At 37.2% G+C, this 27741-nt stretch overlaps 2 protein-coding genes across 2 annotated transcripts in view; one reads left to right on the top strand and one right to left on the bottom strand.

Annotated features, from left to right (window-relative positions):
• helz (helicase with zinc finger) overlaps positions 1-6285 on the top strand; it is a 93634-nt gene extending 87349 nt beyond the window's left edge. Inside the window, exons 30-31 of the mRNA XM_073843023.1 lie at positions 2413-2641; positions 5359-6285. Coding sequence (XP_073699124.1) covers positions 2413-2641; positions 5359-5690 — 561 coding nt within the window. The 3' untranslated portion in view covers positions 5691-6285. The remainder of the gene's footprint in view (positions 1-2412; positions 2642-5358) is intronic.
• A 1354-nt stretch (positions 6286-7639) lies between these two features.
• cacng1b (calcium channel, voltage-dependent, gamma subunit 1b) lies at positions 7640-26560 on the bottom strand. The gene is made up of 4 exons (XM_073843033.1): positions 26203-26560; positions 20080-20154; positions 14186-14323; positions 7640-10936 (listed from the first exon to the last, which is right to left on the bottom strand). The coding sequence occupies exons 1-4, from the start codon at positions 26441-26443 to the stop codon at positions 10704-10706; spliced, it is 687 nt and encodes a 228-aa protein (XP_073699134.1). The 5' UTR covers positions 26444-26560; the 3' UTR covers positions 7640-10703.
• Positions 26561-27741: the final 1181 nt, after the last annotated feature.

Raw genomic sequence — 27741 nt, 5'->3', positions numbered from 1 at the left:
TAATAGACGTGAATTTGTGTGATATGATCAAGGCATATATTGCACATTTGCGGCAAATGCGACGCCCAAGTCACAAGTTTTCCTAACTTTAAGTTAGCCTAACTTTTGCTTTTATTTCTGAACTCATGTTCATTGTGAAGATTATCTTGATGAACAAAATGTTTAAGAATCATAAACTTTTTTTGGTCACAGAGCCTATTTTCTGCAATAATCCAAAAGCCAGTGGGAAGAGTTTAACAGGGTCATATTCAGGGTTGGCCTACAAAAAATACATCATCATTCAGTGTATTACCAAAGAAAATAACTGTTAATTGTCTCTCAGTTTCTAAAAACAAAAAAACAAATGAGTAACACGTTTACTGTAATGTACTTTCAGTGGAAGTCTTTAGGGCAAGTGGACAAGAAGGTTTTAAAAGCTCACATTTTTGTTGAATCATGCTACAATGTAGGTGGATAAACTTCTGATTATGTACTAACCAAGGTAGTTCCTGTAGGAGTTGGCTCCATATAAATAGTTTTAAAGACGCTGAAATCATATCAAGCTTTACTGGAGAAGCTGATCAGAACACTGGTGTTAAAATATTTTAAAGGGATCATCGGATGCCCATTTTCCACAAGTTGATATGATTCTTTAGAGAAGTTTATAACATACTTTAGTTAAAATTTCTCAGTGCACTACTAAAAAAACTTGTCAAAATAGGCCCTTTTTAGAGCAAGCTATTCAACGCTCTCCATTGACTTTGTATTGCGGGAAGCTGCTTCCTTGTCATTTCAGTTGGATTGTCCCCCCCCCCCCCATTTTGGCCGTGGCCTAAACGCGCCATGTCTCTATGGACTGTCCCGTATTCACATATTTCCACCCTCAGCCAGTTATACAGGGTCTGCCATTTTTTCCGTGCTCGGGCAACTGTAGTAAAAACAACATTTAGTAAGCAATGCAGGTGTTTTGTATTTGAATGTAAAAGTGAACTTACGATTTTTCATTTTCTCCCGACATTAGAGCCACTGAGGATGCAGTCGATTAGTTTTGTTTTCGATGGTAATGTGCCACCAAAAAGACAAAATATGGAAGAGAGGGGCGGAGTGAGCAGTAGCTCAGTATTATTTAAAGAGACAAGGGTCACTGTGAACAGAGCTGTTTTTGGCAGGGTAAAAAGGATGTTGTTTTACACAACCCTTGAGGAGTTATAAACAAATTATGTTGTAGACATTTCATGAAGACCCTAAAGAGAGTCCTCTTTAAAGGAACACTCCATATTTTTGGGAAATAGGCTCATTCTCCAACTCCCCCCAAGTGAATAAGTTGAGTTTTACCATTTTGAAATCCATTCAGCCGTTCTCCTGTTCTGGCGATTTCACTTTTAGCATAGCTTAGCGAAGATCATTGAATCCTATGAGACCAATAGCATCGCCTTCAAAAATGACCAACGAGTTTCGATATTTGTCCTATTTAAATCTTGACTCTTCTGTAGTTATATCATGTACTAAGACCGGTGGAAATGCAAAGCTGCGAATTTTCTAGGCCGATAAGATTAGGAACAACACTCCCATTCCGGTGTAATAGTCAAGGAAGTTTGCTGCCGTAACATGGCCGAAGCAGGCGCAGTAATATCACACAGCAAATGCTAACCTAGCTGGGAACTACTTTCAGGTGCTGCGTGATATTACTGCGCCTGTTTCGGCCATATTACGGCAGCAAACTTCCTTGATATTACACCGGAATAGAAGTGTAGTTCCTAATCTTATCAGCCTAGAAAATCGCAGTTTTACATTTTCCGCTGGTTTTAGTACATGATATAACTGCAGAAGAGTCAAGGTTTAAATAGGACAAATATGGAAACTCGTTGGTCATTTTTGAATGCGATGCTACTGGTCTAATAGGATTCAATGATCTATGCTAAGCTATGCTAAAAGTGAAATCGCCAGAAAAAAAAAACGTGGAGTGTTCCGTTAAGCGTTATTTGTGATTTTAAACATTAACATATTTTGACACACTTTTCATCAAGGCTTTCATTGTAAGTAAATTTACTTTAAACATATATTGTGTACATTTATAAACACTGAAGGACACATTGAAATTATTGTCTGTGGTAATGACAGCATACCGACATTTTGTAGTAAAAAAGCCTGGAACATTTCTTTAAAATGACAGTAGTTACACTTTTGGTATACTTAAGTTCTCTTATTTGGACTTCTGCTTCTGCTTGTGTGATTTGGCATATAATAACAGGCTGAAAAAGGACAACAAACAATAAATCATTCCTGAATTGGACTACAATTCACTGGCGCTCAATTGAGCTCCCGCTGTGTTTGATGTTTCAATCAGAGGGTTGGACACAAATGCATCCAAATGAGTATCTCTTTGATTGCATTAGTTTCTTCCCATTCCCACTCTCATTTTCTGTCTCTCAGTATGAACCACGGGGTCCCGGGCGGCCTCTGTACCAGAGGAGGATCTCCTCCAGCTCCCCCCAGCCGTATGCGGACAGCCTGGATCCTCAGGACCACCCCACGCCCTCCTACAGATACCCCTCAGCAGACCTATGGCTGGGCAGCAGCGGGCCCGGCCCGAGCCCCGCTCCTCTCCACAACATTCCATGTAACGGAGCGAGCCACCTCGTCCCGCACAGGGAGGTTTTAGGTGCGTTTTGTTGAGCTTTGCATGCGTGGGATAGATGTTGAATTATTCTGTCCAATTATTCTGTTTTAATCATCTAGTGATGAGTCAAAATTATTGTTGTGCTTAGTGTTTCAGTGATTAAAATAAAGCTGAAATAAAATTGCATAAAAAGTATAGCTCAAAGACTTTAAAAAAGGCAACTAACTGAAAAAAAGTTGAAGTTGAAAAACCAAAATGACTAAAACTCATATATATATATATATATTCTAATTCTAATTCTAAGATTTTTTTTAATCACAAAAATTCTAAATACTAAAAATATTAAAAGAAAACCTATATGTAAATTACGCAAAAATATGCTAATATGTTTGCAGTATTTCAAAGCTATTTTCCATCACAACAACTTAAGCTAAAGTTAAAATGAAAGCAAAAAATATTGAAAAAATGCTATATAAATAATACTAAAATAATATTGGCTTTAGTAATGTAATTATGTCTTAATATATTCTGATTCTGCTTCTTGTAGTATTACAAAGCCATTATTAATCACTAAAACTAAAATGAAAAAATGAATAAATAAAATCAAATTTAAAAAGCTACTAAGCTAAAATAAATAATTATAATACTATATAAATCCTGTAATATTGTATAAATAACAATATGTAATATATGGTGATTTTTTTATGAATTATTGCAAAGCTATTTTTAATCACTAAAATGTAACTAAAAGCTGAAATATTAAGATAAAAGCTACTTCTAAAAATAAAAATAAGTACTGCTATACAATATAAATGATACCAAAATACTAGTTTTGCAGATGTATTTATATGTCATGTGTATATAATCTATGTAATGTTTGTTATGCATTTTTGCTAAGGTATTTTTAATCACTTTAAACTAAAAGATGAAAATAAAAGCTACTACTGATATATAAACACTGTAATGCTATTGAAGTAATACTTGTTTTGCTTATGTAGTTGTATCATATGTATATAATATATATATATGTAATATAGTGGGTTTTTTAAATGAAATATTGCAAAGCTATTTTAATCATTCAAATTAAACAAAGCTGAAAATATTAAAATAAAACTACTTCTAAAAATAAAAACAAATACTGTATTACAATACAAATAATGCTAAAATATTAAATAATACTAAAATGTTTTAATTTTTAATCACTAAAATTTAACTAAAAGCTGAAAATATGAAATATTTAGAAAATATTTCTAATGCAGTCATATGTATGTAATACATTATTTTTTTATTTATAAAGTAAAGTTCCTTTTAATCACTGAAATCAAACTAAAAGCTGAAAATATTAAAATAAAAGCTACTTATGAAAATATAAAGAAGTGCTGTATAATACAAAAACAACACTGATGTAATTTTCTGATGTATTATAAAAAAAAATGCTGGTTTTACTGGTGTAATCATACATAGGAATATATTGCAATTATTTTTCTTCTTTTTGCAGTATTACAAAGCTGTTTTCCATCGCTATAACTTAAACTGGAATGAAACCAAAAATATTTTAATAAAAGCTACTTCTAATAAAAGTAACTACTATAATACTATATTAGTGAACTTAAAATAATACTGGTTTTACTGTCTTATACTTATGTGTGTAATATAATATTGAGGGTTTTTTTATATAAATTATTGAAAAGCTAGTTTTAATCACTAAAATTGAACTAAAAGCTTGAAATAAAAATAATATATATAATATTCATGTCATATTTATCTAATATAATACAATGTGATTTTCTTTTTATTGCAAAGCTGTTTTTAATTTTTTTATAAAACTGAACTAAAAGCTGAAATTATTAAGATTAAAGCCATTTCAAAAAATAAAAATAAGAATCTATATAAATATGTAATTATAACTATGTAAATATATAAAGCTATAAATAGCTAAAGCTATTTTTAATCACTAAAATAAAAAACAAAAGTATTAAAATACAAGCTACTTATATAAATATATACTATAGAAATTATGCAAAATCAATACTGGTTTACTGTTGTTATCTTACACAGGAATATATTGCAATTCTTTTTTTTTTTCTCCAGTATTATAAAGCTATTTTTCATCACTACATTTTAAACTGATATTAGGCCAATCTTAGACCAAACTCTTATAATAAAAGCTACATCTAATAATAAAAGTAACTTAATAAAAGTCTTAAATGCATGAATTTAATATATATGTAATGGAATATCTTTTCTTTTTAATGAATTAATGAAAAGCGAGTTTTAATCACTAAAATTGAAAAACTAAAAGCTGAAAATAATAATATTGAATATAATATTTAAATATACAAATTAATAATGTAATACTATTTAAATAATACTTAAAAATAATGGGTTTGCTGATGTAATCATGTCATAAATGTACTGTATGTAATATAATACATTATTATTTTTTAATCATTGAAATTAAACTAAAAGTGAAAAATGTCTATGAAAAATATTCAATCATCATATTGGTATCTTTTAGTTTGTTCTGCAACATCTAGGTACAAATTATTTTGAACTATTACCTATTGCACAGCCGTTTAGAGTTGATTTTAAAAATAGTATGTTTTGCTCATCCATAGAAAAGTCCATAGAATCGCAGAGTAAACTGTAATAACTTGTGATCCCATTAACCCATGACATTAGACTTGTGATGCATGTAATAACTGGCACTCGATCCTGTTGTGCTGAAGTAATAATGACGTGCGCTAACTGTTCCACAGTTTCAAAGGCGATGAGTGTGGCAGAAGAGCAGCAGTCGCCTCATCCCGCCAGCGCCGCGTCTCTCCAGCACCACGGACAGTTCCCACCCCTCATGCCCAGCAAGCAAACCCCGCCTGACCCAGGAGGGGGCAACACCAGCCCAGGGGGCCCCCAGGGGCCCAGCAACTCCAAGCCCCCGACCATGTCCTACGCCAGCGCCCTCCGAGCCCCTCCAAAGCCCCGGCCGCTGCCCGAGCAGGTCAAGAAGAACAGTGATCCTATCTCTCTGTTACAGGAACTTAGCATAGGCAGTTCAAACAGTAGCAATGGCTATTACACGTATTTTAAATAAGTCAATATATATGAACTATATACACCTGTTAAAAAGGAAAACTGTTGAAAAAAATAGAATAACAATCTTAAAAAAAAAAAAGAAAAAAAAACAAATAAAAATGTCTTTTGATTTTGTGGGATAGTTAGACATTTTGCGTTTTATTATTTTTTACTTGCTTTAGTACTAGTTGGTTCTTTTACAGTTTGGCATCTGTGATTTTACAAAAGCGAATCAGCATATATATATCATGAAACACCAAAACATTTGGGGAAAAAACATTTAAAAAATCAATAACAAAAAAAAAAAGATTTATGGAAGAAAAAAAAAAAGATTTTTAAAAACACCATGAATCGGTTGACCACTCAGCTGCCCGTCTTTCCTGTAATTACGTCCGCTCTCTTTGCATCCACTCCCAGAAGTAAAACTTGTTGAAGTGATTTTTTTCCCCCCCGGCTGGCATTTTTTTATGATGTTCAGTTCCTTGGTGTGTTTTCTTGTGCTTGCTGCTGAGTGGTGAACTGACTCGGATAAAAAATATTATAAAAAGTTGTATAGATGTAGACAGACTTTTCTCAAAACTGTACATATGAATAAATGAATACATGAGATGACAGTTGTGTGCTTTATTCTTCCACATAGCAAAAAGGAAATTCACATCAAACCTTTTATCATCAATGAAATACCACATTTTTATTATGTTTGCGAATACATGGAAAAATGCAAAGCTGCCAACTGAGCAGAAGGTCTGCTTGTTATCGGATATCAAAATGCTCAGTTTTAATAAGCAACAAAGAGGTTTTGTTGTGCTCACCTGATCAGGATATAAAAAAATGAACCATTATGAGAGCTATAATATATTAACTTATGCTCAGGAAATGGTTATTAGTGCTGGCAGAAGGCACGAAGCAAACAAAATCTGGTCGTTTTAATGAAGCTATTAGCAATAAAGCAAACTGATATCTTTGTACTACATTAGCTTTAGTAAATTAGCATATATACAGAAAATGAGCGTTCATTATTTGGCCACAGCTTACAGAAATGCACTCAGGGTGAGGTGTCACTTTTTCAAAAAGCTGTTTAGGTATCATTTTGCCTGAAATATGTATATAATACAGCTTTATGTTGTAGTTATATCCTTTCGAAAGTTAACAGCAGTTCAATAGCTGCTTGTCTAGGACAGAACACTATTTTCTCATTAAGAGAGACTCTTATTTTTGGCATTCCATATCCATAAGCTCTTTAACTATGTTCAAAATGCATGTAACCTATAACCATTCAATATCTTAAAGGGACAGTTCACCCAAAAATAAAAATTCTGTCATTAATTACTCACCCTCATGTCGTTCCAAACCTCTAAGACCTTTGTTCATCTTCGGAACACAAATTAAGATATTTTTGATGAAATCCGAGAGCTTTCTGACCTGCATAGACAGCAACGCAACTGACACGTTCAAGACTCAGGAAGATAGTAAGGACATCATTAAAATAGTCCCATCAGTGGTTCAACCATAATGTTATGAAGCTACGAGAATACAACCATTTGTCCTATCAACGTGAAAGTCGCTGTGCACAGTCTTGATCCAAAGTGCCACAAGTGTCTATGAGGAAATATGCGTATCTCAAAAAACGTGCCTGCCACTAGCTGATGAACTTTGAGCACCTATTAGGTTAACGGAGGCCGATCAAAATGAAACTCTGTTGGCCTAAAAGGTCTGTGGAGAAATTTGAAAGAAAAGTCCCTGCAAGGGGGCGATGTTGCATTTTTCAAGAATGTGCTCAATTGTACGTTGTGCGGTTTTCCACACATGCGCACAATATTCGTGTCACACAATAGAGCTCCTTGTTCTGAGCAACTTTGCCTCTAGAACCACTGCTGTCAATCAAACAGTTACTTAAATGATTGAGAAGATGTGAAAAACCTACTTTTGCGAACTAGTCCTTGTTTTTTTTTCGCTCAGTCTCAAAAAAAAAAAAAAAAAAAAACGGTACAACGTTCTCTGGGTCAATGATTATCAACAAAAATGTTGAAATGTACCCTTTGAGAAGCTGTAATGGGATCGTTTAGAAAAGGGGCCTGTCCAAATGTACCCAAAATCCTATAAAGCCTAAATGAAAACTCAAAACTTCACAAAACTGTCTGAGCACATGCAACATTCTAAACAAACATACAATGTTTTGAAAAGATCGGACAGAAACGCACTCAGGGTTAGGTGTCACTTTTTCAAAAAGCTGTTTAGGTCATTTTGTCTAAGGTATATAATACAGCTTCCTATTGTAGTTTATATCCTTTCGAAAGTTAACAGCAGTTCAGTAGCTGCTTGTCTGGAATAGAACACCTACTTTTCATCATCTGCTTTCTCATTGTATGTGTTTTCTCATTAAGAGAGAGTCTTAATTTTGCCATTCTTATTTTTGCTATGTTTATCGTTACTTAAATGATTGAGAAGATGTGGAAAAACCTACTTTTGCAAACTAGTCCTTGGTTTTTCGCTCGGTCTCGAAAAAAGCACTGCAGTGTAATTCTCTGGGTCAATAATTGTCAACAAAAATGTTGAAACTTACCCTTCAGGAAGCTATAATGGGGTCGTTTCGAAAAGGGGCCTTTCCAAATGGACCCAAAATCCTATAAAGCCTAAATGAAAACTCAAAACTTCACAAACCCTGGTGAGCATATGCGACATTCTAAATAAACATGCAAGTTTTAAGGAGATCAGACAACAGCTGGCACTTTAACAGGCACCAATGTTACGAAACACTATTTCTATGGTAAATTATCTGGATTTATTACACGGCTCTTTGGAATGCTTGATTCTGATTGGTCAGTTGAGACATTTGCAGGTTCGTTCTTTTCAAATAATCACCGCTCCAAAGTAATAACGCATAGCCGTTACTACTTGTATGTTTAAAATCCCTCCGTGCCAACAAAGATTACCATTTGGCTCCATCTTGTGACAAACACTGGACAACCACAATTAACAATGGAAAATTTCGACATTAATCTATTTAAATTGTCTTACTAACGTACATAGTTTGAATGTTAGTCACGTGGTACTATATCGTTTCGCGGAAGGATAAAAATGTTAATTTAAAACAAATATGCCAATAAAAGGTTTCAAATTCATATTCATGTCCAGTTTTTTTCCTTATGTGGCAAGTAGCCGTGTAATAAGCGGGATAATGTACAGGCAGCCGGTAGTTATCGCAGAAATAAGCCCCTTCAGTGTGATACAAGACTGATCACACTGTCGGGGCTTATTTCTGCGATAACTACCGGCTGCCTGTACATTATCCCTTACTTGTCAAAAAATGCTTTTTTAAATTGATTTTAGGTGGTTGCAAGCTTGCTAAGTAATGTCTTTTTTTCATATGTGCTAAAATGCTTTAAAATGTTTGAACCCCGGTAATCACTGCTTGCAGCTATATTTAAATAAAGTCGTTATTTTAGTTTTCTTTGCGCACAAAAATGACCCCTGTAGCATTACAACATGTTGTTTGAGCCACTGTCACATGGACTTTTAACAATGTCCTTACTACCTTTCTGTGTCTTGAACGTGTCAGTAGCGTTGCTGTCTATGCAGGGTCAGAAAGCTCTCAGCTTTCATCAAAAATATCTTAATTTGTGTTTTGAAGATGAATGAAGGTCTTACTAGTTTGGAACGACACGAGGGTGAGTAATTCATGACAGAATTTTAATTTTTGGGTTAACTATACCTTGAAATGTCCATTTGTCGACAGCAGTGTCCATTTTAAAACCCTGGTTTACTGTGTTTCTACTAGTCCAATATAGTGGAGTACAAAGCAGAATAATAAAGCTGTATGAATAACAGAATAAGCTCATTGAATATGCATGTTTATGAATGTTTTGTGGATTTCACTTCATATCTATTAGTTTGAACTCTTTCTATACAAGTATACTCATTTTATGTACACATTTTAAGTCCTTTTCCTGGAAAATACCAAACAAACAATCAAATGAGAACAAGAATGTCCTTCCCTCTAAATTATGCCTCAAGTAACTTGTGATTTGGTGGTGCGTCTTACACTAAAGGCTAGTAAAGGGTTAGTTTTCGCAAAAATTCTGTCCTTAATAATCACCCCCGTGTCTTTCCAAACCTGTGAGACCTTTGTTCATCTTTAGAACACAAATTAAGATGTTTTTGATGAAATCTGACTGCTTTCTGACCCTGCATAGACAGCAAAGCCAGCCACTGATGTCACATGGACTATTTTATCAAAGTCCTTACTACCTTTCAGGGTCTTGAACGTGTCTGTTGAGTTGCTGTCTATGCAGGGTCAGAAAGCTCTCAGATTTCATTAAAATATCTTAGTTTGTGTTCCAAAGATGAACAAAGGTCTCATGGGTTTGTAGTGACAAGAACTTCAATATATCCTGCCTCAACTACATCGACACAGAAAATGTTTGTGGGGTTTTAAAAAATCTTTCTTGAGGCAGATCTCTGAGATTCACTTGCTCAAAAGCAGAAAGTCCCAAGTGTTATGTGCGTACAGAATATAACAGCTTAAATTACCTGGGAAGTAAAAACCTGTACTAGTAAAGTTATGAGATTCACCTCACTTTAAAATGCAATCTGTATTTGCCGAAACCTGCCTCACAACAAATGTCTGTCTATCATTGCTCATACTTTTATGGTCATCCATCATCAGAATCAACGGCATGGTTTCAGAAATATCAGATTGTAAACTTTACGTATTAAAAACAAGTCCCTAAATATACATTCTAAGCTGTCATCTATTGCATATATAAGCATGAATGCACATAAAAATGTTTTCATATACCATAAAACATACAAAATTCATGTTAGATAGACCTTAATGGGATCATTCACTCCCCATTGAATCGTTTTCAAGCCTGTTTGACGATAATCTATCCCTTTAAATAAGTAGACGTCTCTGTCAATGCTTAGTTAAAAATATTAATGCATCACTATCATCATCTATAAATGCAATGCATTATTATCGTTCACTGCTAGTATGACTCCGGTGTCAGTTGCGTTGCTCTCTTACTCTAAGCTAGTCTATGGGCTCTGGGTCGGCGTCCATGCAGGTCTCCCAGGGGTTTCTGGGCATGTGTGGCATGGAGATGATGAGGAGGCTGATGCCGCTGAGGAAGAGGAGGGTGAAGGAGGCGCAGGCGCAAGCGAAGGACCACGAATAGTAGTACTCGATCCATATGGTCTCGTCGCTGTCAATCATGCGTTTGACCGACTGCCTCATGATCTCCACCGAGATGACGATGCACAGGCCTGTGAGGGTAAGGAAGGTCACAGAGGTTAAACAGAGAATAAAGGTGGTGGTTTCGTGGTTGGTGTCTGGGGTTTCTAGGCTATTGATTCAACAGCGTTAAATTACATCGTCCTGCAAGTCCTTGAGTATGTGTAAATGCTCACGGCTGTCGAATCTGATTGGCTAAGAGGATTGTGATATTCTAGTGTCAACAGAACTCCAGCCGTTTCACCACTTGTATGACTCCGTGAATATGAGATTGAGCTGAAGAATAAATGCTATATCAGATGCCTGTCCCCTATCTATGCAGGGTCAAGAAGCTTTTGGATTTTAAATCAAATGTCTTTATTTGTCTTCTGAAGAAGAAGATATTACATATGGAAGCCCATTTCCGCCATTGAATAAATTAATTAGGTTATTGCGACTTATTTTGCAATTCAGATATTTTTTCCTCAGAACTGGGAGATATAAACTCACTTGTGAGTTATAAAGTCAGAATTGCAAGTTTATATCTATATATCTGTGTGATACAAACTCACAATTCTGAGAAATAAAGTCGCAATGGCATGATATAAATTTGCAGTTGCAAGTTATACAGAATTGTACTTAGCAGTTAGAACTTGCAATTCTGTGAACATATTTCATCATTGGATCGTTTTTGAACATATTTTGTTTTATAACTTGCAATTGTGACTATATATCTTACAGTTGTGAGAAAAAAAGAATCTGAATTGTGAGATACAAAGTCACAATTGTGAGGAAAAAAAGTCAGAATTTCAAGATACAAAGTTGCCATTGCGAGAAAAAGTCAGAATTGTGAGATACAAAGTCGCAATTACGAGAAAAAGTCAGAATTGCGACATACAAAGTCGCAATTGCAAGAAAAAAATTCTGAATTGTGATTTTATATCCCACAATTCTGATATTCTATCTTGCAATTCTGAGAAAATAAATTAGAATTGTGAGTTTATATGACGCAATTCTGAGAAAAAAAAAGTCCGAATTGTGAGATGTAAACTTGAGATGTAAAATTGTGAGAAAAAGTCACAATTACCTTTTTTATTTTTTTATTCTACGGTGGAAACGGGCTTCCATACTTACAGGTATGGAACGACACATGGGTGAGTAATTACTGACCGAATTTTCAATTTTGGGTTAACTGTCCCTTTAAGTGGGTCAAAAAACACTGAAGTTCTGCTAAATGTTTTTATTATAAATGTAAACTATAACACATTTTTAACTAATTGCAATTAAAATGCAATTTTTATGCAAAAAAGTGTTAGAAAACATTACATAATGTTTTTAATGAGTACTCCATAAATACTTTTTATAAAAGCATGCTATAGTTTATTTCTTTTACACAAGGGTATCACAGAAGGATATCAACAACAACAAAAACTAATATAAATGAACAAAATCAGACTCATGCTATGTATCGCATGCCATATCGCACGGCTACTCGTGTGATATTGCGTTTATACAACAGTTCGAAGGAACGAGTGTGTAAATATATATGAAACAACAACGGAGTGTCTTTAAAAATCGTCTTTTGTGCAGAACTATTTCCTTCCGCCACAAATTCAAATCTCAGATTGACAGTTTAACAGCTGAGCCCAAGCCTCCGTTATTAATTCAAAAACATCACTTTAGAACTAGTAACGAAGAAATGTGGAGTTGCTTCATTGAAAGCTTATTGTATTCCCTGCTGAAAAAACCAGCATATGCTGGTTAGGTATGTTTTGGTGCTGGGATGCTGGTTTTAGCTGGTTAATGCTGGTCCTTTGCTGGTTTATGCTGGTCCCTTGCTGGTTTATGCTGGTCATGTTGCTGGTTAATGCTGGTCCCTTGCTGGTTTATGCTGGTCCTTTGCTGGTTTATGCTGGTCATGTTGCTGGTCAAGGACCAGCATAAACCAGCAAAGGACCAGCATTAACCAGCAACATGACCAGCATAAACCAGCAAAAACCAGCAAGGGACCAGCATAAACCAGCAAAGGACCAGCATATACCAGCTAAAACCAGCATCCCAGCACCAAAACATACCTAACCAGCATATGCTGGTTTTTTCAGCCGGGTTACTGTAGTAAAAGCAGTATATTGTGTAGAGTATTATGAGAGGGAGATGGACTTAGTGTGATTACCTGCATCTGATACAGCATTCATTCTTCAACTCAATCTCATATTCACAATATAAACAAATACAGTTTCACCTAATAAAACTACATTCCGTGACACAAAAACAGCATTATTTATAGAATCATAAGCCTCGTTCAGACTGTCAGCCCAAATCCGATTTTGTCTAGATCTGGATGGAATCAGATTTGAATAACTGACTGTCCACACAGTCATATCGCAACTGTTCAAATCCGATTTGTGTGTCCATAAGCGTTCTTTCGTTTTACGGAATGTGCGTTGGTTTCTATGGTAATGCCGTTGCGTTATTATGCCAACGCTAAAAACAATAACAGCAATACAGTTTGCAATATAGATGCTGTCTTGCGATATGACGACGTTGCCGTCGCGCTGGATTATATTTCGTCTTCTAAAGCAGCGGCAGAAATGCAGGAAGCTGGAATGTGCGACATTATTCTGTGCTGCCGTCTCTACTGGTATCAAAACTCAAAGAGGTGCGTATACTAGCTGTATATTGTCTTTTCCCGCTTGATTTGCAGTTCGCAACACAAGCTTGTTTCTGCAAAGACTTTTGTTATGTTTTCCACAAAAACGTCTGACGTGTTTACGTTTTATGTGGCATGAAAACGTGAAAAAGCAGAAATCCTATTTGAATAGGATTCCAAACCACATACGAATGTAGCTCGAAACGGATTTGACCAAATCAGATTTCATGAAGTTCGTTGCTGTTCAGACTACCTAAATATGATCGGATTTCAATCGGATTTGCATACAAAACGGATTTGGGCTGACAGTCTGAACAAGGCTTTAGTGTATTTGGGCATCCGCCATGACACTCGCTGTGAGAAATACCGCAAGCAGTGTGATACAAGCGGTGAAACGGTTGGAGTTCTGTTATCACTAGAATATCACACTCCTCTCAGCCAATCAGATTCGAGGACCAGAAGGAACTGTTGTATAAATGCTAATAACATGGTTTCTTGGACAGATACCACAGCATTGTTTGAACAATGAATATTCAGGGTAGATGAGAGTAGCATGGGACCCTAACTGTACCTGCGTACTAGTTAAATTACACAAACCACAAAAAAACAGTAGATAAAAAAGTAGATATGCTCATTTTAACATTGTGCTTACCTGCAAAAGCAAAGAACATGCCAGCTGGTCTCAGCAGGTAGTCTCTGCCCTTCCCAAAAGCCCCCAGGAGGCAGAGACTGCCCAGGGTCATGAAGGCCAAACTGAAGATGGCTATGGCAGCAGCTGAGATGTTGTACTCTGACAGAAGAAAACCACACGGTGAGTCTGAGAGTGAATGAGATCTTGCAGCAACGTTTTTAGTTAATTGCATCCAAATAAATCGCAATAATTATGTGCTTTGCTACTTTTGACATGACGCAAAGTCTCAGATTTCAAATTATGTCCGATGTATTCATAGACTGTAAAATATATGGACGTAGTGTCCGTGACGTCACCCGTAGGTTTCTGAAGAGCGATTTTGAAGCTCATAGTGGGCGGGATTCGGCCGTCGCCATCTTGGAATCGCGTCATCGTGCGTCACTCCCGGATATCCGAAAATGGGCAAAGAAGCGGGACGTGGGTGGAGCTGTTTGCTGAAACCACGCCCACCTAGCGCAACAGTGGTGACAGCAGCAGAATTCCCCTGTCACTCAAGTGGACGCGCCCTTAATTATGCAGATCTTTAAGGCTTAATATACTGTAACTTAAACGGATGAGTTGTAAAAAAAATCACCCCCCTCACAGTTGACATGAAGAGCGAAGTTAGCTCTATAGGCCAAACCCACTTTTTTACCAGGCTGTAAACATATTTTCTTCTGCTGTAGAGTTGGGCATTTTAACATGGGGCGTCTATGGGATTGACTCCCTTTTGCAGTCAGTCTCTAGCGGCCAGTCCATGAATTGCAGTTTAAGTCACTTCCGTGTTGGTTTCAACAGAGAGAGCGGGAGGTTGCCGCTTGGTTGTATTACAATCTTCAAACAATAGATGCCGTTTTGGCGCTGTTTAATGTGGAGTGACAGATCGCTGTAGCACGAAACGCACGTCAACTGATCGTCTCCTCTGCTTCAACGCCAATTTCAGCACGAAATAAACATGAACAACCGAAGGTATGCGAAAAGAAAGCACAATTGATCCAAATCCGTATCCTGTCTCATTTCGTTGTTTAATCAGTGTGTTTCAACCGCGGAACAAAGTCACGTAACATCACTTTTACCTCAGAGTTAGTCAGTTAGGAAAAAAGCTAGTTTTTCTAGCTGAAGCTAGTTAGTCAGCTAGAAAAAAAATGAGCAGCTCCAAAGAGGATCATTTTGCTAAATTTATGAACCATTTAGCATTCATTAAATTTTTTTTTAAAATCTTCACGTTTTTATAACTGCCACCTTGTCAATGTTTATATTTCAAAAAACGAATTGGAGTAGAAATGCAGTTATGTAATTGTACGTTTATTATAAAATGGACCGTAATTTAACTGTATACAAATTAGTTAATTTTAACCGTGTACCTGATGTACAGGTGCTGTTCATATAATTAGAATATCTTCAAAAAGTTGATTTATTTCACTAATTCCATTCAAGAAGTGAAACTTGTATAATGTATACATTCATTCCACACAGACTGATCTATTTCAAGTGTTTATTTCTTTTAATTTTGATGATTATAACTGACAACTAATGAAAACCCCAATTCAGCATCTCAGAAAATTTGAATATTACTTAAGACCAATACAAAGAAAGGATTTTTAGAAATCTTGGCCAACTGAAATGTATGAACATGAAAAGTATGAGCATAAGTATGAGTTGGACCACTCAGCAGCAGTCCAGTCCATTTTGTCTTTAGCCCAGGCGAGACGCTTCTGACGCTGTCTGTTGTTCAAGAGTGGCTTGACACAAGGAATGCGACAGCTGAAACCCATGTCTTGCATACGTCTGTGCGTAGTGGTTCTTGAAGCACTGACTCCAGCTGCAGTCCACTCTTTGTGAATCTCCCCCACATTTTTGAATGGGTTTGTTTCACAATTCTCTCCAGGGTGTGGTTATCCTTATTGCTTGTACACTTTTTTTCTACCACATCTTTTCCTTCCCTTCGCCTCTCCATTTATGTGCTTGGACACAGAGTTCTGTGAACAGCCAGCCTCTTTTGCAATGACCTTTTGTGTCTTGCCCTCTTTGTGCAAGGTGTCAAAGGTCGTCTTTTGGACAACTGTCAAATCAGCAGTCTTCCCCATGATTGTGTAGCCTACAGAACTAGACTGAGAGACCATTTAAAGGGCTGATTAGCTGATTAGAGTGAGGCACCAAGTGTCTTCAATACTGAACCTTTTCACAATATTCTTATTTTCTGAGATACTGAATTAGGGTTTTCATTAGTTGTCAGTTATAATCATCAAAATTAAAAGAAATAAACACTTGAAATATATCAGTATGAGTGAAATGAATGTATACATTATACAAGTTTCACTTCTTGAATGGAATTAGTGAAATAAATCAACTTTTTGAAGATATTCTAATTAAATGACCAGCACCTGTATACCCAACCCTTATAACTCACAAACATCACAGAGACTTTATTTGATTTGTGAATTTACATCTGAAAGATGTATTTATTACAGTGTTTGCACATCTGCAATTCGTCTATAGGATGTTTCCTATCAGATTTCAAAAAGATGTCTATTAGATGTCTTTAAGATGTTTATGAATTAGAATGTATGTAAAACTGACATCCTACAGACGTCTGTCAGATGCTTGTACACAGCAGATGCTTTCCAGATCAAGTGATCTTTAACAGACATTTTGCAGACGTACCTGTGCTATCTGGGAACCCAAAATATGTCTTCCAGATGTAAATGCAGGTGATGTATGTGTGCTATCAGGGAAAATAATCCAAAACCGAATTGAATTGCAAGCTTTTGAATCGTAAAATTTGTGTCAAAACCCAGCCCTAATGTTTTGATAGGTTTATATTTGTTCATCCAATTTCATTCTTTGTGTTCAGTGTTTTTAATGTTCTACACAAAAAGAACTTGAATTCACCATACAACTCTGCAGGCACCTTGTATTCGCAAGCAGATCATTGAAGGATGACTTCATCTACCTTGCTAATTCAGATGATCTGGCTAATCAGTCTGACCTCTAGACTAATGTTGCATTTAACGTGTCATTAATTAGTAATACAGATTGATCAATAGCGTGAATGAGTATTGACATTTTAGGATGCGGCTCGGGAAGTGCGTGGCGATGAAGCATTTGTGCTTCGCTTCACGTCTCGCTGCATTCAGCACTTTATCAAACTCAGATAGGGCTTTATTCCTCTTTAACTCAATGGCCGAGCTAGAGCGTGAAATAGCTAAGATGTGCTCTGCTCAAGTAGGCAGAAAATTTAATGCCAATGGCCATATTTGGTTGCCAGATTGCACTGCCTGTGATCGGTGGACATTACACCTAACTGAGAGTAACAAAGATCCAGTCTTAAAGGGATAGTTTACCCAAGAATAAAAAATCTGTCATTAATTACTCAGCCTCATGCCATTTCAAACACGTTCTTTGCAACACAAATGAAGATATTTTGGATTAAATCTGAGATCCTGCACAGACAGCAATGCAACTGACAAGTTCAAGGCCCGAAAAGGTAACATTGTTAAAATAGTCCATGTGAAATCAGTGGTTCAACCTTGATTTTTATGAAGCTACGAGAGTACTATTTGTGTGCAAAGACAACAAAAATAACAACTTTTATTCAACAATTTCTTCTCTTCCCTGTAAGTCTTTGCAACACATTACTACCTTTCTGGGCCATGAACGTGTCAGTTGCGTTGCTGTCTATGCAGGGTCAGAAAGCTCTTGGATTTAATAAAATTATCTTCATTTGTGTTCTGAAAATGAACAAAGATCTTATGGGTTTGGAACAACATGAAGGTGAGTAATTAATGTGAACTATCCGTTTAAGAAGAGAAATACTATCCAATATGTTGTATAATTAAATCTTGGGAGCAATAAGTGCATGTGAAAAAAATGCCACAATGCTAGTATTTTGTTATGCATTGTTAGTTTTTAGCATGTTGCTATGAGTTTTCTAGAGTGTTGTTGAAGCTTAATAGCCTAAAATCAAAAATTAGCCTGTTTCCAAATCTCTTTTATATTTTGTATTACTCTTTTATTGCAAGTTAACAGGGTTGGTTTAACGTTTATCATTTATCAGGCAAAAATTTTAAGTAAGATTGCTCGGAAAAGCAGAATCATTTGTGTCTAAATGTAATTAGATTACATTTTAAAATACTTGAAATCAGACTACAGTTACTTTTTTACTGAACACATGATTACATCTTATTCACACAATAGCAATAAATTATTCTTCTAAAACAAGTCTTCTTTTAAATTTTCCTTGCTAAAATAGCCTACCGCTTATATATAATCAGAAAATCTTTGAGTTTTTTTTGTTTAAAAGTCTTTTTGAGTTTTGGTTACATGGCATGAAGGTAAAGTCTTTTAGTTAGATTTTTGTTATTTTAAAATGATTCGTTTGAATTTGACATTTTCATGATATCATTAATTAATAACTTTTCATTAAATTCTTAAACCCCTTGCAGTTCCTTCACGAACCCTGGGGAAACCTTTATGTAATGTCATGTTTAATGCACTTAATGTTGTTAATAACAATGAATGGAATATATTTTCTTTTACTTTGAATTTTTATATCAGTACAGAACAAGATTATCGAATGGTTTAGTTAAGTTAAACAAGTTAGATCAAAAGTAATTTAAAAGTAGTCCTATTATTTTACCTAAAATGCGTAATCTACTGGATTTTATTATACTAACTACAATTTTTGTCAGAAATAAACAGTGTTGGGGAAAGTCACTTTTAAAAACAATGCACTACAATATTGCGTTACTCCCTAAAAAAGTAACTAATTGCGTTACTTTTACTTTTTATGGGAAGTAATGTGTTACGTTACTTTTGCGTTACTTTTTTAATCTGGGCAGGGCTTGCTTGTTTGTTTTTAATATAAAAAGTTCTATTTTTAGCAAATATAAAAGCACTTTCACCCCCAAAAAGTTAAATGAATAAGCCCCAGGTTGAAGGAAAAGTGCATTCACGTCTGTACAATAGAATACAACAGAAGAAGGTTCAACACTCTTCAGCAATAAAAACAAAACAAAACAGTGAAGCTCAAATGTTAGTTTATCTAAAGTCATTTTTGCTTATTAGTATTGTTGAACTGGATCATCAGAGGTCAGCAGCAAAGATGACATTGGTTAATAAAATGGGATTTAACACACTGAATAAAGTTTTCACCAGTTTCAACTTAAAAACGTAAGTTCAGCAGCTGCCTTAAAATTTTAGGTTAAATCAACTTAAAACTACTATTTATTTGAACTCACGACAATAAAATTAAAATTACTTGTACTTTTTAGTTGATTTAACTTATGAGTTGAAACTACTTGTACTTTAAAGTTGATTGAGCTTAAAATTTTAATGCAGCTGCTAAACTTAAGTTTTTAAGTTGAAACTGGTGAAACTTGTGTTGTTTAACATATTGCAGGTTTATGTCATATTCTGAGTTTGCATTTCACTGTTTTAATTCATTTTGATGAATTCTGAATCAGTTTTTTGCAAGTGAGATGACTCAGTGTTCACATTTCATCTAGAACTACAGTAACATCATGTTTAGACAGCGCACACAACGCCTCTGTACTTATGATTTCTCTCAATATGGGGACAGGAGACTTGTCAGTCAATAAATGGAAAAACAAAATAAATTTTTTTTAGTGTTACTTATTTGAAAAAGTTACTCAGATATTTTTGGTAAATCAAAAAGTAATGTGTTACTTAACTAGTTACTTGAAAAAAGTAATCTGATTACATAACTCACTGGTATTCGGACTACAATTTGCAAGTATTCTACCCAACACTGAGGATGGTTTATTAATTTCCTAATCCACTTCTCATTTCTGCTTGGTTTTTAAGTAAAAACCTTCACATTATCCTCACGTGATTTCAAAGGGGGAGAACCTTACCTTTCTGAGTCTTTACTTCAAAAACTTCAGCCTCTTCCCCTGATGTGAAGTGTTTGAAGTAGGAGCAGTTCTTGACTGCAAAACAAGATGAAAACAGTGATTGTAGCTGAGGGTTGCAGGTGCTGCCGTAGCCTGTCGTTACGATGCAGCCAAACTACCAATGAGCCCGCCTGACATTTTCCCAGAGACCATTCGCGTGCTCGCAAAACAAGCCAGGCATTCGTGTGTGTCAATCGAATGGATCATGAATTCCGAATTATATGCAGCGGGCATGTGATTACGTCCCGCTCCTATTCGTGACAGGATCCTGTAAGTGTGGACATTATGCATGCGTTTTTTAAACAGGGAGGCAAATTAGCTGAAGCTCTGTTACTTAGCATTATTTATCCCTCCGTAACATAACAAAACAAGACTTTGTGTTGCACAATTTCTTCATATCCCCCCCCCCCCCCCCATCCCCCCCTCCCCGAGTGCTAATTAACAGAAATGAGCTTCTCGCCCATGTGTTCATCAGGTTACCGCTCCACAAAATCTCCCAGGGCAATGGGAAGAGTCACATTATATAAGAGTTCATATGTAGGAACCTCTTCTTTAGATTAAACTCATAAAGTAACCTCAGCGTCCCCCATGCCGTGACAGAGGAGCTGTTTGTTACGCTGGACCAAGAATCTCCAGCACAAGTGGGGGGTTGGGGGAGGCCTATGTATAGGTTACCTAGCAACAGGCTGGTCTTAGCTTTATTAGTAAAGGCAGACTGACAGCGGCGAGGGGTTGGGATGCATCGCGCCATGCTGCTTTAGACCGTGATTTACTCAGCTTATTTGACTATTCCCATCACAGGCCCTTAGTGCAAGCTGTTGCGGATGAGTTCATCTCACAATTGGCCTCTGAGAGCCTCTGGCCGTAATGTTCGGTGCCATGTGTGAGCTAGTACACGTGTTGGGTCGTGGTCAGTTGTCTGGGCGTAAATAGCCCTGAGTTAGCATTTCAATACCCTCAGCCCACGACGCGAGACTTGATTTAATTGTGTTCCGAGCCCTTTGCGGCAATCAAGAGTTGTCGAGTGTGTTTTGTGGAGATTCACTGACATGCCTCCATGTTTTCCAAGCCACTGGCTGTCTTTTCATGTCCTCTTCACCTGTCTTGCTTCGGTAGGCCTGTCAGCGTCCTTCATCTATCTGACGGAGACATACAAGGACAGAGCGATCACGAATCGGTCCCAGATAAAAGGACCGCTCTTGACAAATCTGTCATTTTTTCCCCCTGGCATGCATCGAATGTGAGACCTTGCTCTCCATGTAGGCATATCTGTTTTTCAGCATAATTGTACCTAAAGCTCAAAGGGAACAGCGTGAGTCTCTTCAGTTCAGCGGCGCCGGCGTGCAAAACGAGGAGCCGAAAATAGTGATTTGGGGCGTATCATTGACCTCGCAGGTTTGTTAATGGAAGCACTTATTTCAGGGAGGAGGTCGATTGCTGGGTTGCAGCGGCTGTCATATTAGTTTTTTACGTCTTGATTAAAGCTCTCTCCCTTTTGGGGCCCATGCAAACAGACCACTGGGCATGGCAAGTTGCCTTCAGAGTGAGTTCTTCGACCGGTGTGAGGTGGCTGTGCTGATTTTATTCTGGTAAATATGGAGCAGTAGCTCAAGCAAACAGAGTTGTCCTCTTTTGTCCACTTGCAGAGTGACCGTTAGATTCTGGGTCAATGTGAGAGGAGGAGGACACTTTTAAGCAGCGTACCCGCTAAGGGTGCTTATATCTGGGTCACACAAGGGAAGTGACTTCCTCCAGGGCCTCCATGCCTTTGCAGAAGTTTGGCTTACAAACTGAGATAAAGCCCCCACAACACACAGGTACAAACTTCAGCTACACCTGATCAAATGCACATTAACACATCAATGGAACAGTATCTACGCTAATTATTTCTCTATTTGTTTCTGCCATGGGATTAACATCCCATGGTAACTAGGAATTACACAAACTTCAGTCTGGATTCAGAATACCGGAGAAGAGATGATGCCAACCCCTCAGAGGACCTCTGATGATGCCAGCTCTGAAACAACATATAGCACTTTGAAATTGTGCTATAAGTTTGATTGGAACAAATCATTACTGTGAATAGTGTTCATTTGTCTGTTTGATTACGTCATTTAGTGATTTTACCAAACATCTGTGCCATATGTACAGCAACTTGACAAAGTCTCCACTAGTAAGCTATTAAATATATTGTAGAAACCTAAATTTTCTGTACAGCTGCTTCGCATCATGAAAAGCACTATACTAATAAACTTGATTTGAATTGAATTAAAGGTATAGTTCAACCAAAAATAACAATTCTGTCATTACCCACATCATTAACCTTGTGTTGTTCAAAACAAATGACATTCTTTCTTCAGTGAAGCACTCTGGATCTTCGCAAGGCTCTTTTTTCTCACAACAAATGATACAGTGACTAGGGACCAATAAACTCCACAAATGACAAAAGCCCTAGTGGGCAAGTGTGTTGACACATGGCAAGGTTGTATCATGGGTCCTGAGTGTCCTGAGTTCGAATCCTGGCTTGAAGACACTTCACTTTGTGTCTGCTTTCCACTCTCGTATCATAATAAAGAAAAAAATATTACAAATAAATTTAAAAAAAAAAGAGTCCTCTCAGCGTCTTCATCCAAAATGAAAAGTTTCCGAGTGATTGCGTAATCAAATTAGAGATTATGAGCTCTGATAGAAAAAACTGGACTTGTTGTCCTCTGTTTATTTTCTTTATTTTACAAAAGCACAAAGTTTTGTTGATATGGTGAGTATACACAATAAAAGTAGACCCTTTACAGATTTAAGTGGCGTATTACTTTTATGTCCTAAACGAGATGCTGCAAAAAATGGCTTGTGTTTTGATAACTTTCTGTGAACAACAAACTAAAGGTTAAATTGTTATTTATTAAGAATCTTGGTACAATGCTTTTGGTAACAAGGACAAGGGACAATGCTATCTGATGGAGCTAACGTTCTTCAAAATATCTTCTTTTGTCTTCAACAGAAGGAAGTCATACAGGTTTTGAACAACAGGGGTCACTGAGTAAATGACAGAATTTTCATTTTTGGCATAAACTATCCCTTTAACTATTTCTTTAAACAATTATATCTTACAGTACTGTATCAGAATCCTCTGAGTGGTTCCATTTTCAAGTTTGTTTCAAGCCACTTAAAATGGCTATTTTACCGTAATTAACTCCACTGGGAAGATCGAGAGACATTTTAACAGAACTGAGGGTTGAATGAGTGTGAAATGCTAGATTCCCTCGAAGAACTTGATGAGTCTCGCCAACACTCATAGCTCTTATTTTCTCTCTGTGAGAAGCGGGTCTGGGAGTGAAGCCAAGAATCATTGAGCAAGCAGGAATATAACTGCTTAAATGCTAATGTTTTGGCTCATGGCTTCTTGTGTGCAATTCAAGAGGCTATCCAAATCTAACCACTCCCCAGGCAGTGGTGTTTGCAGTACTATGGTAGTGTGAACTGGGCCACACCTTGTCTCAAAGGACATGGCTTTGAATGGCTGTACTCTGCAAGGTGTCCGTGGAGCCTCAGGGTTAGGTGCTTCCTAACCCTTGCCAGCACAAATTCTCCCACTGGGGCAGGAATATCAGTAGGTGTCTGCCAAGACTGCAATCCACCACCTGATTGAACTGCTTATCTCCTAATGGTCTAAAGTGAGAGCTGCGGGGTTCGGTTTGGAGAAAACTCATGCTGCACACTGGTAAATAGTGCTGGTACTGTGCAGTGTCATACAGGAAATGTTTGACGAAGCACAGAGCTATTGGCTATTTTCTTGACTTTGATTAATGATCTAACCTCTGGAATTATATCTTAGATCTGAGGGAATAATGGCATAAGTTACTGTATGTACTTGCTACAAGGTCTTGAAGGATTTATTCACTTCCAGAATAAAAATTCCCTGATAATTTACTCACCCCATGTCATCCAAGAAGTTTATGTCTTTCTTTCTTTAGTTGAATAGAAATTAAGGTTTTGAGGAAAACATTTCAGGACTTTTCTCCATATAGTGGACTTCAATGGGGATCAACGAGTTGAAGGTCCAAATTCCAGTTTCAGTGCAGCTTTGCACAATCCAATGTAGTGAGTCATTGTAGTGTCATTTTCTAAAAAAACTTTTTTGTACTTTTTAATCACAAATGCTCGTCTTGCACTGGCTTTGGAAAAATTACATTGGAAAAGTCATGTGTGGTTAGTCATGTGTGGTTAGTTCTTTGTCTAAGTGTTAGTAAAGGTAGGGTTTGGACCTTCAACCTGTTGACCCCCATTGAAGTCTACTATATGAAGAAAATTCCTGGAATGTTTTCCTCAAAAACCTTAATTTCTTTTCGACTGAAGAAAGAAAGACATGAACATCTTGGATGACCTGGGGGTGAGTAAATCATCAGGGAAATTTTATTCTGGAAATGAATTAATCCATTAAAACTGTTACATTTTTGAAAACCATGGCTCAAAGTGATTAGCTATGCAAGCAAACCTTCGACTTCTCTCCAGAAGTTCTTACTGTAGCAGCTATGTTTCCTAGAGGACTGGCAAAAACCTGTGCACCATTTTGGTAAAATTGATTTTGGGAAATTGAATGAAGTCAATCAGATTGGAGCTTGCCACTTTAGGAAAGCTCTTGCAATGTTGTGTGCAGTAAATATGCCTCAAATGAATGATCTTCAGTCCATGGTACAAAGGCATATGAGGTTGAGGCTTCATACTGAGGCTGAGAATGACAAGGAATCCACAATTTTCGTATTCATCATCCTAAAAAACTGTCATGCACAGAAACCTTCCACATTGAGTCCTCTCTCTTTTTAAAAAGAGAAAAAGGAAGAGATATCCAGGTCTATCCAATCCTGAGATTGCATAGAAAGGAATAAGAGTTCTACCTCCTTATCAAGGAGGATACACCAATTTCCGTGAACTGATTTATCCCGAACAGACGCCATTCTGGATGTTGGTGTTCACTTGTATGGTGACTCTGACTTGTCAAAACACCTCTCAAAATGCTTGATATGGATGCGAAAAACAGAAAATTAGACGGGTGAATTAAAACGTGCGACAATTTCAGACAAGAATTTCTGACCCGGTGAGTAACCCTGCTGGAGAATTATGGTTTCACCCAATTGGAACTGTAGGCTGTTGTTCATTTTGCCTTCAACATCCATAGTTGATGTTAAATCCTGAGGCCTTATGGAGGAGATCTTCCCCAGACATTCACAGCAACACATGGTGGGACGGATGTCTCTGTTTATCCTCACAGTCCCTCCTGAGGATGCTGATTTTATGGCACCCTGGATTACACAGGTGAGAGCATGGATCCAATTACCTTCTTTACTCTAGTTGTTTTTGTGGTGTCTGAGCCCTCTGTTTAATTTATCCACTCTATATGTGTGACATTTGATCTATACCTTCTGTATTTTTCAAGCCTTAAGTGTTGAAGTAAGTATATTTGCAGATCAGAAGGTATTAAGGTAGATATTCAATATTCAAAGAATACAAGTGAATTTACTTTTTCACTCTCTTTTCATCTCCTCAATCTGTTTGACCTTGTGAGCTTGGGTGCAGAAATGAAATGAGGCTGATCGGTCCCTAGAGCAGCGCAAGATCAGTCGAGTTATTTCCTCTCTCCCACAGGTAGATTCAGCTCATCTGCTTTTCCATTATTCCATATCCACAGATCTGCCCGTAAATCATCTTAACCTGTCTATTACAGCCTTAAACAACCCAATCACATCAGAAACAGTGAATCGACTCCCGTTCAATTTATTAGCACTCTGGTTGGTGACCTCGCTAAGCAATTCAAAAACACTTGTGATGCAATTCGAGAAGCACACTCTCACCCAAAGGAGAAACAAAACTTTCCACCTTTAACTTTTTTGCACTGTGTAAGAGTATGATAGTATGCCTGGCTTGGCTTCTGCTATACGATTTCCATTTACAAGATTTAAGATGAATGATGTGCTCCTTCCAAATACTTCATACATAAGACAGATCCATGCCTCCGGGCTGCGTCGGCGAAACGGTCGGACATGTGCTAATGACGTTCATGAGAAATAACTTGGATGTGAACTTCCTTACCTCCTGGCAGGCTGATAGGGCCACAGCCTTTGCCCTGAGGGTCTTCCTCCACAATGAAGATGCTCTTTTTGCACAGCCGCCAGAGTCCGAAGTGGGCCGCTTCGCAGGTGGTGTTGAGCCGCTCCACCCTGGGACTGAGCACCGCCCAGTGGTCCGTCACCACCGCCGCCAACATGGAAGAGATGCCCACCAGGATAACCAGAAAGGTGATCTTCACCTTGGTCTTCTTGTCCTCCAGCATGGTGGCCTCTGAAGATAAGTTTGCGAAACTACCTCTGCCCTTGAATCGACGCCTTTGGTTTCGTTTACTTCTCAGGCACTAAGGGGAAAGGTAAAAGTCACACGACTCTTCACTCCAGCTCGCTGTCCACAAATCTCTGCTTCTGCTTGGAAAAAGAGGCCAGATAATAGTGCCCTAGTTTTCTCTCTCTCTCTCCCTCCCTGTAAGACAGTCGTTTGGTATGGTGGGCTGTGCCTTTAGACCTGCCTTCATGATGTAGGCTGGGAAAGTTTATTAACTAATATTGTAAAAATGCAGCTGGTGTAGAGGAAAGGCAGAAATTAGCATTTAACAACACAGGTTTGACAAGCCCTGAGTTTGTATAGTGGCTGATTTCTTAGACCATGTCTACACAAGATGTGATTGCTTACATAATAGATTCACTAAGAACAGTACGATGATGGATGTCATGTTTCTAGTTGAGTTTCCCTATCTGTGTGAAAGAATTTTTTTTAATAATATTGTATTTGAGATTTGGTGATGGACTTGATTTGTCCAGAGTGTTTCTATGATTTTGGACACTGGAGTAAGCTCTAGCAACTCTGTGACCCTATACAGTACACATAATTTTTTTTAGATTTTGATGGAATATTAATTTCTACCATTTTATTTGGGATGTATTCAACTCATTTAACCATTACATCAATGCCAACTTGTGATGTTGGCTTGCCATTAAATCGTCAATACTAACATTATTTGTAACAATATTCTAAAACAACCCATCCAAAGTCAATTTGTTTACATACAGTGGTGTGAAAAAGTGTTGGCCCCCTTCCTGATTTTTTTTATTATTATTTTTTTTATTATTGTTTGTCACACTTTCAGTTCAGTTTCTCTAGCCATACCCAGGCCTGATTACTGCCACACCTGTTCGCAATCAAGAAATCACTTAAATAGGACCTGCCTGACAAATTGAAGTAGATCAAAAGATCCTCAAAAGCTACACATCATGTTGAAATCCAAAGAAATTCAGGAACAAATGAGAAAGAAAGTAATTGAGATCTATCAGAAAAGGTTATAAAGCCATTTCTAAAGATTTGGGGCTCCAGCGAACCACAGTGAGAGCCATTATCCACAAATAGCGAAAACATGGAACAGTGGTGAACCTTCCCAGGAGTGGCTGGGCGACCAAAATTACCCCAAGAGCACAGCGACGACTAATCCAAGAGGTCACAAAAAAACTCCACAACGAGTTCTAAGACAAAAACCGCTGCTGAGCAAAAAGAACATAAAGGCTCGTCTCAGTTTTGCCAGAACAC

Source organism: Garra rufa, chromosome 1, assembly GCF_049309525.1.
Source record: "Garra rufa chromosome 1, GarRuf1.0, whole genome shotgun sequence".
Taxonomy (NCBI): Eukaryota; Metazoa; Chordata; class Actinopteri; order Cypriniformes; family Cyprinidae; genus Garra; species Garra rufa.
The sequence above is the reverse complement of the archived record's forward strand: the minus strand, read 5'-3'. Positions and strand labels throughout refer to the sequence as shown.